This window comes from Amblyomma americanum, chromosome 5, assembly GCF_052857255.1.
Source record: "Amblyomma americanum isolate KBUSLIRL-KWMA chromosome 5, ASM5285725v1, whole genome shotgun sequence".
NCBI classification, from domain to species: Eukaryota; Metazoa; Arthropoda; class Arachnida; order Ixodida; family Ixodidae; genus Amblyomma; species Amblyomma americanum.
This window is the reverse complement of record NC_135501.1, coordinates 25,548,401-25,563,227: the sequence shown is the minus strand read 5'-3', so window position 1 is coordinate 25,563,227 and position 14,827 is coordinate 25,548,401. Positions and strand designations below refer to the sequence as shown.

Genomic DNA, 14,827 nt, shown 5'->3' with positions numbered 1-14,827 from the left:
CTCCGAGCAGAGCACACGCTGGCTCTGAAACAGGTCGCCGAAATGCTAGAAGAAATCAACATCCTCGTGCGTGTGGAAGCAGCCGCGCCCATTGCAGGCCATGCTGGACGCGGGCCAACGCGGACCATGCATGTAGCAAAGAGAGCACGTGACCAAGAGAACACAAAGGTCATAGCGGCGGCGCATAAAAAACAAACGCGGCAGTTTTCTCCTTGGAGTGCTTTTATCACCGGGACCGCGTGTCGGCGCCCGTAAGCGCACATCAGCGTCGGCTGTGGAGTGCATGACAACGTTGCTGACGGAGGCTGTCTGCCGGGCACTCGCCAGGTGAGCTCTTTCTTCTCTGGGTCAGCCGGCGGCTGGATCCGGGCCCTGGAGGGATTTATTAATGACAAAACATCATATTGTTATGTCGCATCAGCAAAAAACCTCCGCACGATTATGCCGCTCTGTAGAGATAAATGTGCAAAAGTTCGATTGTGTTAGGTTATGGAAATGGCGAAGTATCCATCTCACATCATGGTGTGAAAGAAGAAAGGAAGAAAGAGGTGCAGTAGTGGAGGGCTCGGGAACAATTGTGACCACCTTGGGATTCTTTAACGTGCACTGGCATCGCAAAGCACACTAACGCCTTTTGCGTTTGGCCTCCATCGCAACGCGGCCGCCGCGGTTAGGGTTTGAACCCGGCTACTCCGGCTCAATATCCGAGCGCCTTAAAAACAGAGCCACCGCGGCGGGTAAAGGAAAAGGAAAGACTTTCGCATTTCTCCTCTTGAGCAGACTTAAGTGCAGTCCGTTAGTTTTCTGTGGACTTCAACATTATACTCATTCGCACGCACTATGAGGCCGTTGCGCAAAAAAAAAAAATACCGTTGGATCACATTCACGACGGTCTAAGGGTTTGGGGCCGGTGTAGCGGGGTGTATTGTTTACCAGTAGTTCTTTTGCACACGCTGAAGTTCTTTTGTAACTGTCTATGTGTACGACACCACCTGGAATGCTGTACCACGGCTGCATCACAATTTTAACACAAAAGTCTAGCAAGGCTTACAATCGAAGGTTCATATGTCGTCCGTTCCAATCCCTGCCGCAAGCTGGCCTTCAATTTGACTACCACATGAAATCGTATGACACTAGCTGGAACGCTCTACGACAAATGGTTGCGTCACAGTTTCTGTACGAATGTTACCACACGAAGGACGGCCAGTGGGGAGTATTTATAAAAGAACGACATGTATAAGATTTTCTGAAGTTGCGGTGCTCGGCTTGCGGTGTCCGTCATACGGCCATTCGATGACGTCACCATAAATTTCTTGCCATCGTTGGGATTTTCTGTACCATCTGCAGTCATACACACACGCCGCCGCCTTTTCTCGTTATGGGTCTTGCAATGCGCTCCATTGAAAAAAGTGGCCGAATTGAACCGCCGCCTTTTGTGCCGCAAGGCGGGCGCGCTACTCATACACCTGAGCAGTGTTCGTTCATTGCAAAATTTAACGGCCAAGTGCGACCACATCATAGAACAGAGTAGGCAACAAACAGTTGGGGAAAAGGAGTCGCCAATTTTCGCGACCGGTGAAACACAGCCTATGCGCATTCAACCACCGGGAGTGACTGTGACAAAAGGCTCCTACAGATTGCGCCACTGGCAGCAGCAACGCGTCGGGTCTTCGACGATCGCAGGAGCCGCGCGCCAAACGCACTGGCCGTCGGCAGGAGCCTTCCTCCTCACCTTCGTGTAAACACGGGTCAGACTATGTCTCGCGTTGCTGGAGAGAAAGGGAGAAATTACGTTTATTCTCACTCTTAAGAAATGACGGGGAGAAGGATTTAGCCTAAACCCTATTCACTGCCCTATCCGTCGACCGGAATCCCTCGGTACTCGAATGGCGGCCAGGGCGAGACCAATGACTTTGCGTGGTTTATCTGCTTCGTAGTTGAGCAATAAGGTCTCCCAGGACTGTACATTTTAATCATTTTAGTCGGGTCGTTATAGAAAGGGCAGGTCCAGACCATGTGAACTAGATCTGCAAAGCTATTGCAGTGCGTACATCTATGACTTCTGGATGCCACTTACTGCGCAGTTGAGGCTTTGGAAACACCCCGGTTTGCAATTTCCTCCACATGATTTTCTCTTTCCTACTGATCTGTTTATCTGCTGCTGGATAGGTCTTAGGGCCGAGCTTATGATGAGAAATGATTTCATGGAATGTTGTGCGTTCGTCAACCGATGGGAGGTGCGTCGCCTGTCGAGCTGCTACGCAGCAGATGCAGACCTATATCTGCATTCCTTCTAACGACACCTATGTAGCTGAAACAGAGATAAAGTCTCTGTCATCCCCTAGCAAAGAGAAGTCCTCAGATTTAATTATTAAGCCATCCTACAGTCGACAAGCACGAAACAGCAACATGCGTGACCTGCGGTTCTTACATATTGCACTCTTAAGTGAAGGTTAAGCGACGTCCAAGTTATCCTTTCCCTTTTATTTTATTTCCTTTCAGTTGAAAATGGAAGACGAGGCCAAAGGCATGGAGCCTGACAAGGCCTCGACTCCCATCTTTAGTTCGGAGCAGGCAACACTTCAATACATTTGCAGGGATTTCTCCTGATGAAACGGTGTACACATAGACATAAAATATGAACATAAAATGCTGGCTGTCGATTAACGCAACGTTCGAAAGCACATCAGAGGATCCGCGACAACACACTGGCGAGAAAAAGAAACCGCTTAATAACATGTTGACAGAAACGTGGAAAAGAAAAAAAACTTTTTTGCAAGAGTGGTGATTTGCATGGGCATATGAGTGCAGCTATATACATAATATATCATCAGCTACCATTAGGAACGCTTTGTACTGTAATTTGAAGGGGTTAAATGGTGGCGTAATATCAATGTAGGACTCATGATGGTTAAATAACTTTGTTGCTTGATAATCAACATCCTGTCTCCCGTAATCTGTTCTCACTTTTCTTCTTTTATGTATATGAAGCGTGCTAGTAGCGGGCCGTCTTCAACAAGTCGGTGCAACAAGTCGCTGCCATCGCACGCTAGCCACTCGTTATCGCCCGTCTAGGTCCGTCCAGTGCAGTTCATTCGCATATCAGCTGCTCAAGCTCTCCGTTGCGCCACAGTCTCAGCTGAGCAGGGTGCTTGATCTGCTCACACTAGCAGAAAGTCTAGCGTTCGACCTGTCTGTGTACCTCATATATATATATATATCCTGCGTAGGAGCAGAAAATGTGCACTGAAGCTACGTCGACCAAGCAGCCCTACTTTAGACCGTAACAAAAGCGTGTATTGACAACGTACGTAGGTACAGCCTATAAAGGTAGCGTTGCGGCTGCTCACTGCAGTTCGTGCGGTATTTATTTATCTATTTATTCATACTGTCAGCTTCTGCCAAGACATGAATATAGCACAACATAAGAGAAGTGGCGCTGAAAAGAAATGATAGGAAAGCAGCTCTGAGAGTCGCTCTTTAGGCGCAGCATTCAATAAGCGTCGCTTGTCGGGCCACTTGGTGAGAGGTTCACGGTAAAAACCAACGGGACATCCCGCGTTCTCCATAAAAGCAGTGCACATGCATGGCACTGGAAACTAAGCTTGCCATAAGATACGGTGTCACTATGTTCTTATCTGCGCTCGAAAACTTGGCGTCACTGTGTGCCCTTATCTGTGCAAATGAGAACACAAATAAAAAAGTTATGCAACGTCAAAAAGAATGCTATGCTGACCAGATGCACAAATGTTGCTGCATTACTTTTCCCCCGTCATCCGGTAGGGCCTACATTGGCCAGACTGGGAAATGCATGATCGATACCTTAACACATCACCGCCCATCACTGCGGACGCATGACACAAACAGTCACCTAAAAACTGCAACTGATGCGAATACTATACCTCCTTCTTTAGCAAAGTCAGAGTTACGGCCGGGGCAATACTCAAATTGAAGAAATCTCAGAAGCGTTTAAAATGAAGACGTTACGCACTGAATACGTTGCAACTGCTTGGTTACGTTCTCTACTAGAAACTGCAAAGGTTGTCGAGTGTAAGATAGCAGCACGTTGGACTATGGATTTGCAGTTTTTTTTTTTATCTACGGCTTTTGCTTGCGCGCCATTTCGCCCTGCGCTGTTTGGTAATTTTCGGCTAGTTAGATTCAGTTGCGTTCCATCGCTGTCTCTGTGCGCTTTTTTTTGTCAGCGTGTACTGTTCGATTGTTACTGCTGTTTACATTGCTGTTTACAAACACTGCTATTTATATTTAAGCAGACAAATCTCGTTTTAAACAGCCCTCATTAATCGTCCTGCCGCACGGGTGATCGGCATCATCGTAGCAGGGTCACTATTAATTTATTTTTATCGTGTTGTTTAGTACGCTGTCGTGTGTGTGACGTGCAACCGTTGTCAAAAATTTCTGACATGATCGTGAAACTTGACGGAGAAAACGGCGATGCCAACTGCATCCTCTAATAATGGCTACTTTATTGCATTTACTCTACTGACTTCTTTTGCTTTAGCCCGAGGCTTCGCACACAAGACAAGATTCTTGTGGAAGTGCGTCAGAAGTGGGTTGTTTTTGCAGGCTTTATATGGGTTGGGTCAAGGTGGGCACTTTTCTGCAAGGGCAGCCCCTTAGCTTGATTGGGGGAGGGGGGTTGGGCTTCTGGAGGCCAGCTGTCTTTCCCACTGGAGCTTAAGATTGTATATAGCCTGCGTCTTTTAGTTCTGCTGCTGCGTGCATGGACTTCTCTAGAGCTAATTGGGCGGGGCGCCCTCTATCTAGATGGACGCAGTCGAGAGGCGACTGATGAGTGGTTCTGGAGGGTGGCTGCTTCACTCACATGGACGGCGCTGGCATTTTCGGGAATGGTGTTGCCACCATTGCTGTAAAATATACATATGATTGGGCTTCATTGTGAGCCGTGCAGCATTGCTATTTTTCTTTCACAGCATTCCAAGTCCACCAAAGGTGAGAGGAGCTCCCATCCCCACGCTTGTTAGGAGCTTAGAAATCAGGACTTTTGTCTGTCCTTTTTTAGCATTGCTAACTGAAGGAAAACAAAGGTCGAAATAGAAGATGGAACACACTAGGCAGAACGGGTGCTGAGCATCTCTTCATTACTTGGGAGTAGTTGAACGCCCGCCCTGTCTAGTGTGTTTGTTTCACGCTTTGCTTTCCTTGAAGGAGCTTAGGACTTCCATCATTGCTGCAGAACCCCATTGCATCGTCGAGAATTGAACCCCGCATGCGTATTTTTTATTAAGGCTGTACTTGCCCACCAACACTAGTAGAACGTAAGCGCTTTTGGTGTCTATTCTTGTTGTGTGTTTCTAGTTGTTCGTGCTGTAATTCTTGATCTTCTCTGCCAAGCTGAAGATGACGAGTGAAGAAAAATGTAGCACTGGTGTCTTTCTCTTCCGGTGAGAGTTGCGGCTATAACTGCGCCTGTCAAAACTCAATCGAGCAGGGGCAGTTCTAGTAACTGTTGTATAGAGTAGGCCAGCGACTTTCTCAGGGACACCTACCACATTTCCGGTTTCCATACTGTCGTCGTTTTTGTACGCACAACATGCAACGCGTAGCGCTATTTAGGTGTGATGAAGTGGTGTTGCGCAGGATAACAAAGTACTGCGCTGATTGATCAGATTGCGAGCCACTAACTAATCTGAGTACAGTTACGGCAATAGCGACGTCACTAGTTCCTCCTTATCTTCTTTCCAATCATCCACACTCGGAGTCTGCCACGACGGCCACCTGTCGTTTGTGGAAATATGTCAGAGGGCCCTCCCCCCCCCCCCCCCCCCGTTCTGCCACACCGCGGATGCTAACCGCTCGCTAACCGCGGAGGAGTTCGTGCTCCAGGGAACAAAGGGAAGGCACGACAATGCGTGAACACTCATATGCTATTTATTGCACTTGCAAATAATATACAGAGCGGGCCAGGTAGCTACAAACCCTCAATGAGGCATTGCTCTGAAGCAGAAGGCTACGCAAGGAGGGCTTCCGACTTACCGGCGGGGGCAGAGGCACGACTTCAGAGGTATTGGCAGCGAACGACTGCATGTACCGACAATGGCGGCCTGGTACTCCCATGCGGCCGAATTCTTGGGCTAAAGCCATCCCCGAGCATTTGCTGGGTAAGGTGCCGAGAGCGCGCGTTTGCTGCGCTTACTTCATCGCCTAGAACCAGAAGTCCAGCGGCAGAGCACGACGGATCTCAGTGCGCCTGCCGCGGAAGGTGACGAGAGCGTTCGGCTGAAACCGCTCGTGACACTGGCCCGATCTCGAAGCGACTCTCGCCGGTTCCGCGGATTTTCGCGTAACCTTCGAAGTGGCGCTCCCCTCGCTGCTTCCGCTTCCCCCGTGAGGGAGACTTCCCTCCTCGCCCAGCCTGTGCTCTCCTGACGCACGATGATGAAGGTGGTCGGCCGCGTCGAAACAGAGGGGGGAACAGGTTTTCTACACGTTACAAGAGGATATCGAGGAATGGCTAGGCGAACGTATGACCTGCACCACCACGTCTACTTCTGCCCATCCGACTACCAAGACATTGTCAGGAATAAGTCACCCTTGCATCTGGTTACTAAACTTCTAATGGCGTCGGTATTTCGCACAGCTCCCTGCTGTCGCTGCGATTCCCATTACTACGAAGGCAAGTGTGATGGATTCGGTTAGTCATTGCATATACGTCATTTCCGTAAACGCTGCAATTAACACGGACATACAAAAAGACAGAAAATGACGCGCGCTAGCTTTAACTGATTTTTGCAGGGAAAACCGGATGAACTTTATACGCATCCTCGAGCACACGAAGGGCTGCATCATGTATTCTTGGCGGGTTCGATCCCGGCTGCGGCGGTAGAATTTTGATGGAGGCAAAATTCTATAGGCCCGTGCACTGTGCGATATCCGTGCACGTTAAAGAACCCCAGGGGTCGAAATTTCCGGAGTACTTCACTACAGCGTTCCTCATAGCCTTAGTCTGCTAGGGACGTTGAACACCACAAAAAAACAAATAAACAAAAAACAAACAAACTAGTATTATTGCTTGTGCTTTCATTCCAGTGCTTGAGGATGCGCATAAGGTGCATACGGTTTTCACTGATAAATCAGTTGCAAGTAGCCCTCGTCTGTCTTTCTGTGTGTCCATGTTGACCGCAGCACTTCCGAAAATGAAGAACAAGGGTAATTGTCCGCACATTTCTCCTGCGCCGTGCTTTGCTACCGTACTCAGTGGAAATTAAGCACTGAACAAGCGTTCTTTTGGTCTCAATTGCAATCTACCACTAAATTGCGCTCAGAGAAAAGAAAGGATGGATGCTACTGCTTTAAGCGCTCGCATCTTGCTATTTCTCGCAATGAACCAAGAGCTGTTTATCGCGGCGTGTCTGCAGAGACGGTCAATGTCCGAAGGACGGGTCCAGGATTCATCCTACGCATCGGCTTCTACCATGTCCGCCGGCTCCCCTGTGCCACCAGAAGAGCACTACGGACCCGGCTCGGACGACACTGCATCTGAATATTCTTGGGTGAGTCCTGGCTCGAAAGCGTGGGAAAACCAGAAGGTGTTTTCGAACAAATGAACACGCATTTTGACGAAAAACGCATATAATGCTGACATGGCCTGTAGAGCGTCGGGAAAGGCCTCCGTCTTCCATGAATGAGCCATGAATGAGTCGCGTCACCCTTGTGTAGAGCACTCGGGCGGTGCGCTTCCCTGCAAAGATATCCATGCACCCCCTAGTGTCCAGAGGCAACAGTTGCGCGGATGTAGCGCCAGATAGACCCGCAAATAAAGCAGACACGAATACTTTGCTCAGAAATTAGGGGCGGCTTTATAATGAACTTCAGTTTTTTTACCAGGTGCGCACTGCTGGAACGCTCTGCACAACGGTGACGCGGACTGTACATCAGGGCGGCACCTTTTCTCCTGTGCTAGCCGTTGCCTTTAACATGATGAGAGAATAATAAAAGGCTACAGGCATGACGTTTTTGGTTGTGCGCTTTTTTCTCTTGATGCCTATGGGCCCAGTAATCTTGTAAACGAGTTTAGAAGGACAGTGTGCACCGTGAATTATTGATTACAAAGTATCTTGTATTGGCAGTTTCTGTCTCGGTAGGCGCCAACGTGCAATTACAGCAAGGCGTCACGGACGACCAGCTAACGTGGATTACCGCATTTCTGATGCCGTCGGCATCTGCAACAAGCACTGAGTGCTCCTGTGAACACTCACTTATTTAGGTGACGTCACAACAGTTAGGGCAAGTCCACCTTGACGCCACTGGATGCGATGCGAGGGAAAATGCGCAGCGGCTCATCGGACCGCACTCAAAATGGTAATAAATAAAGTTACACTGAAAGACTGCTATTTAAACATGCTAGAAGACCCACGAAAGAAATGATATCATTTCTTGAGCTCAAAATATTTTGTCTGTGCCCCTTTAAAGCTTGCTGTTTCTGCGTCGCTGAGCCTCCCAGATCGTCATGGCGGCCTAATGTATTTAGTTGTTTAGAGCATTACAGTGTGATAGAATGCGCACTACGGTTCTCTATATTTAATATAGCTGATAAGCTCTGTCTAATTATATAGTGTGAGCCACCGATGGCACAGGCGTCTTTTATTCGGGAACAGCCGCGCACACAGCGCGCGCTCCCCGGACCCCAGGCAAGCGACGATGATGATGATGGAGATATACAGATGAATGAGGTGAAAGTTCGCGCAAAGCGCTAACACAAATAGTTCCCCGGCAGGAAAGCGGCCATCCTGGCCGCGGATTAAATAGAAGAGGGGCGACGGGTGTAGAGTTTCATCCGCGATACACGAACCACTTCTTGAGAGCGGCGACGGCGGTCGATGACGGGTTGCGAGGGAACAACGGCGTAGTTGACCGGAGATGTTTGCTGGACGACACGATAAGGTCCGATAAAGCGCTGGAGAAACTTTGCGCACAGTCCAGGCGTGCGGACGGGTGTCCAGAGGAGGACCTCATCTCCGGGTTGGAAGGAGACCGTACGGTGGTGCAGGTCATAGCGGTGTTTGCGGTCTTGCTGAGTGGCTTCGGTATTGACGCGGGCGAGGTGGCGACAATATGCCATCCGAGAAGCGAGCTCTTCGCCCAGAGACGCAGACGGAGACGCGGGAGCAGAAAAGAAGGCGGTATCGAACAATGAGGATGGAACACGGCCATAAACCAAGAAGAAAGGGCTGTAGCCAGTGGTGCGTTGAACTGGGGAATTGTAGGCAAAGGTGACAAAGGGCAAAATGTTGTCCTAGTTCTTACGGTCAGGTCGAATGTACATAGATATCATGTCATACAGGGTACGGTGAAAGCGCTCGATGAGACCGCTGGTTTGAGGATGGTAGCTAGAACATGTCTTGTGGACAGTGTTGGTGGCGCAGAGGACCTCTTCAAGCACATGGGAAAAAATTTCTTCCCACGGTCGCTGATCAGGACACGAGGAGCACCATGGCGCAACACTATCGCATGCAAGAAAAAGTCGGCAACTTCAGAAGCGGCACCGGAGTGAAGCGGGGCTGTTTCAGCATACCGCGTCAGGTGGTCAATGGCGGTGACAACCCAACGGTGGCCAGCTGGCGTAAGGGGAAAGGGACTAAACAAGTCGATGGCGACGGTGTCGAAAGGCACGGATGGGCAAGGAAGAGGCTGTAGGAGGCCGGCAGGAACGGATGTTGACCGCTTGTGACGCTGGCAAGACACACAGGAGGATATGTATTTGGCGACGCTAGTAGAGAGCCCAGGCCAGAAGTATCGGCTCTTGATACGGTCATACGTCTTCAGGTGACCCAAATGACCGGCAGAGGCGTCGTCGTGGTAAGCCTGCAAAACTTGAAGACGAAGGGAGCGAGGCACAACGGGAACCCACCGGTGACCCGCAGGGTAATAGGTGTAGCGGTAGAGTGTGCCGTGCTGAAATCTGAACTGGCGAAGCTGGCGGCGCGAGCGACTGTTGGGTGCCGCTGATTGGCCTCGGAGACGATCGATGATAGGGCGGCAGTATGGATCAGCCAGCTGATGGGAGGGCAAATCGGCGTGGACGTCGACTGGTACAACAACAATGGGTACACAATCCAGAGGGAGGTCGGACGCCTGAGGTGAAGGACACGTCGTTGAGGGGGCCGCAGCGTGAGTCCGGGAGTCAGGCAACGGACATCGAGACAGGGCGTCAGCGTCGAGGTGTTTTCTCCCGGATTTGTAGGTGATAGTGAAGGTGTACTCCTGAAGATGTAGCATCCAGCGACCCAAACGGCCGGACAAGTCCTTCAGTGTCGACAGCCAACAGAGCGCGTGATGATCGGTGACAATGGTGAAGTGACGGCCGTACAAGGGGCGAAATTTCTGGGTTGCCCAAACAACAGCGAGACACTCTTGCTCTGTTATGGTGTAGTTACGCTCAGCTGTAGTAAGAGAACGGCTGGCATACGCTACAACCTGCTCTTGGTTGGCGAAGTTAATGGAGGGGGGACGCTAGGATGCAAAACTACGTATGAAACGGCGGAAGTAGGACGCTAAGCCCAGGAAGCTGCGAAGTTCTTTCAGGCGCTGGGGGCGAGGAAAACTGAGGACAGCAGCAATTTTTCAGGATCAGGTCGGATTCCGGCCTTACTAACGATGTGGCCGAGTACTTTGATGCTTTTGCTGGTAAAGTGGCACTTTTTGGTATTTAATTGAAGACCGGCTTTCGCAAGGCACGTGAGAACTGCGTTGAGACGGTGCAAGTGCTGGGAGAAGTCGGACGAAAAGATGATAATGTCGTCCAGATAGCAAAGGCAGGTCTTCCATTTCATGCCCCGTAGCATGGTGTCAATCATGCGCTCAAATGTGGCCGGGGCAATGCACAGTCCGAAAGGCATCACATTGAATTCATAAAGACCGTCCGGGGTAACAAATGCGGTCTTCTCCTTGTCTGATTCGTGCATGGGGATTTGCCAATAGCCCGAGGGGAGGTCGAGGCTTGAAAAGTACTGAGCGCCTTGGAGGCAGTCCAACGCGTCGTCGATGCGAGGGAGCGGGTAGATATCTTCATGGGTTATCTTGTTAAGGGCACGGTAATCCACGCAGAAACGAATTGAGCCATCTTTTTTACGGACGAGAACGACAGGAGATGACCAGGAGCTTCTAGACGGTCGAATGATGTGGCGCGAAAGCATGTCTGCAACCTGGTCCTCAATGATGTTGCGCTCAGATGCGGAAACGCGGTACGGACGGCGCCGTACAATAGCTGAGCCGTCCGACTCTATGCGATGGGACGTTACAGAAGACTGGCCTAAAGCGGACATGCACACATCAAAGGAGTTCTGGTGGGTCATAAGAACTTCTAGTAAGGCTGTCGACTGCTCAGACGTAAGGACAGCGCTGATGGCGGCTGCGAGCGCAGAGGAACAACACGGAGCGGGAGTATCAGCTGGTAGCACAGCACATGAAATCGGGTCGGTATCGAGAGGCACAGGTTAACCCTCAAACAGGAAACCAATAGTAGCGCCTTTGTGTAGTAACATGGACTGGCTGGTAGAGTTCAGCGCCGTGATGACCGCGCAACCACGGACGAAAGATGTGAGGCAAGAGGCAAGAGCGATGCCTTGGGAGGTCCAGCGTGGCGAAGGCATGACTAAGGCATCGCCGTCAAAAGCGAAGTCTAAAGTTGCAAGGATGAGCTGTTCACGGCCAGGGGGCAGGGCGAAGTCGACAGCAGCGACCACACGTGGTGGCGAACAGTCAGACCAGGGTGCCAAGTCTGGATCTGCTATGTGGATGAGGCGGTCGTTGCAAGAGATGAGGGCAGAAGACGACGACAAAAAGTCCCACCCCAGGATTATCGGATGAACACAGAAAGGGAGGATAACGAATTCAATATGATAGCGCTGGTTAGCGATGAAAACACGCACAGTGCATTGGCCAGTAGGGTGGATGAGCGTGCCGTTGGCTCTACGGAGAGGCGAACCGGTGTATGGAGTTGTGACTTTGCGCAGGCGGGAACACAGGGCAAGGTGAATGACGGAGAAAGCGGCACCCGTGTCTATGAGAGCTTGAGTCCACACCCCTTCAACACGCACTGTCAACACATTCGACGGGCGGTCAGGAGGAATTTTAGAGTTCGCACGGCAAGCAGCTTTCCCTCCAAAAACTGCTTCGTTTAGTTTTCCGGGCTAGGAGCGAAGGGCTGCGAGGCGGGACGAAGAGGTGATGAGCGGCGAAAGGTGAAGGGGAGCGGCGGCAAGTAGAACGGGAGGACCGAGTGATATCCTGGGAGTTTGGAGGCGAGGGGGAGCGACGGTAAATTTGGGAGAACGGCGAGGTGGAAGTATCAGGCTGGCGCACAGATGCACATTCGAAAGCAGCATAACCGCGTCGTTCGTCTTGCTGTCGCCGGCGACAGACGCGTGAGACATGACCGCGGATCCCGCAGTAGTAGCAAGTAAAACGGGGAGTACGCCAGGCTGGAGCATAAGGCGTTGCTGGAGGACACGGAGCCACGGCAGCCACGTGACCGAAGACAGGCGTTGGAGTAGACGTAGGGACCGGGGCGGGTGGCCTCGATGCAATGTCGGCATAGGTGGGCGGGCGAGCAGGTGTCTGAGGAGTGGCAGGGGCTACGGCGCAGGTGAAAGCGGCCAGCTCATCTTTGATGACGCTCCGCAAGTCAGGTGTAGCAGGCGGGATATTAAAGGTGGGAGGGCCGAGAGTGGTGGGCTGCCCGTAGAGTTCCTCGCGTATCAGGGCACGGATGACGGAACGGAGGTTCCCATCGACGAGGACGCTGCTATCACTGGGGTCTGGCTGAAGGCGGCATGACTGCAGCTCATCCAGGCGCTGGCATGTGGAGGTAATGGCAGATACGCTGGAGGGGTTCTGGGCTATCAACGCGTTGAAAGCAACGGTCCCAATGCCCTTAAGAATGTGGCGAACGCGCTCCGACTCAGGCATGTCAGCACTAACGCGGCGGCAAAGAGCAAGAACGTCCTCGATGTAAGAGGTGTAGGACTCCCCATGCTGCTGAAGCCGCGCGGCAAGCTTCTTCTTGGCTAGCTCAGAGCGGCTTGTCGGCGTGCCGAAAATTTGCCGCAGCTGCTGTGTGAATGTAGGCCAGTCGGCGATGTTGTCATCTTCGTGATTAAGAAACCACGTCTTTGCGACGTCAGTCAAGTAAAAGACGACATTCAGCAGCTTGTGGGAGTCATCCCGCCGGTTGAACGTACTGACCCTGGTGTAGTTGTCGAGCCAGTCGTCGACGTCGTCGCCACGAACTCCGGCGAAGACCTGAGGGTCGCGTTGACGGCTGGTGATGGTCCAGGCTGGGGCAGCCGCAGCAGCCGGGGAAGGCGACGGGGGTGAGCGCGTTCCGTTGCCTTCCTCCATACCTGAGGGCTGCAGACGCAAAAGACGGCCTGACCGGAGCTCCAGGGAGAGCGAAAGACGGGTCCGAAGCGAGATGTAGGGGATACGAATAGCACCTCCACCACTTGTGAGCCACCGCTTGCACAGGCGTCTTTTATTCGGCCGGGCACACAGCGCGCGCTCCCCGGAGCCACTGACATATTCACACACATGCACACAAACGCGAACGCGAAAACTAAGATCTAAAATGCAAAAAAGGGGAAAATAACAAATATAAACAAAAACGCAAGAGCACATGCACACACATTTAATGCAGACGCGAGTAGAGGTATTAGGAGTCAGTTCACAATCAACTGTGCCTAATTTGTCGTACTTTTATTTGATGTACATAATGGCTCTGTTGCCTTCACTGTCTTGGAATTGTTTTAGTAGCAACATATCATAACAATCGAAAAGCAGCGCAAAGCTGTGTTGTGGGAAAGCAAGTCGAGCGCTGGCAGCACAACTGATGTGCGATTGTGTCACAGCAGGCATTCTACAGCTGGAGCGTGCAGTGAGTGAAGAATTCTAAGGCATACAGAGACGCGAATTCATGCCAAGCTCCCTTGTAAAGGCACCAGTGTATCGGTCATAATTTTATATTAGTACTAAGGCTGACATTAAGGAAACAAACACTGCTCCCACACGCCTGGCTGTTAATAATCCAGTGACATTCGCTCAAGCAGCGCGTGTTAGTCACTGATTGTTAGCACTGGTGGAAAGTGATCAATCGACGGTGCTACACAACACTCGAACGACGCCCTGCTAGACGCTCGGCTATCTTATCATACTGCTGCCAACGATCGATCGTTTGCGCGCTGAGCTGGCAGCAACAAATCTTTGCGTTGGAGGTTGCTTCCGCAAATCTTTTCGGTTGAGGAACTCGTAGGTTGGTTTCATCCGCGCACGCTTTTCTCATTTATCCTGAGAATGGTTTTGCTCCATCACTTCGCCACGTCCGACGTGAAACGCAGGGGCACAGTACACTAACACACCCGCCGTTCACAGTAGGTACCAGACTTTGGCAAATTCTCCTCGTCGTAACTTCACTTAGGAGCAAAACAAAACACCATAGAACAAACACGCACGATGTTTGTTTGCAGCGGTGTGCCGCTGCGGGATCCTGTTTCCAGACGAAGCGCAGCGCAGCGCAGTCACCGATGTTCGCTGTAACCTTTTTTTGTCGCCTCACGGCTCAGAACAAACGCACGCGGCACAAGTTGTGCATCGTAAGCTTGCAATAATATTTCCGACATGACAGACGCCCACAAACAATTCGAATTCACTCTGACGAAGGGAGACGCACACAGCTGACGCGACTCGGCCCAGTTCGAAGCGAGGGCGGCCATGTTAGGCATGTTCTCCGTCGGCGGGGTCACCGGCCGTTCGGCTCATGACGTCACCTGAAGTGCGCGCCTATTGGCGG

General features: G+C 51.2%; 1 protein-coding gene across 1 annotated transcript in view; it reads left to right on the top strand.

The window, feature by feature from the left end:
- Window positions 1–217: 217 nt before the first annotated feature.
- Window positions 218–14,827, top strand: part of LOC144132340 (uncharacterized) — a 243,571-nt gene continuing 228,961 nt past the window's right edge. The window contains exons 1-2 of the mRNA XM_077664664.1: window positions 218–327; window positions 7,401–7,535. Coding sequence (XP_077520790.1) covers window positions 7,410–7,535 — 126 coding nt within the window. The 5' untranslated portion in view covers window positions 218–327; window positions 7,401–7,409. The remainder of the gene's footprint in view (window positions 328–7,400; window positions 7,536–14,827) is intronic.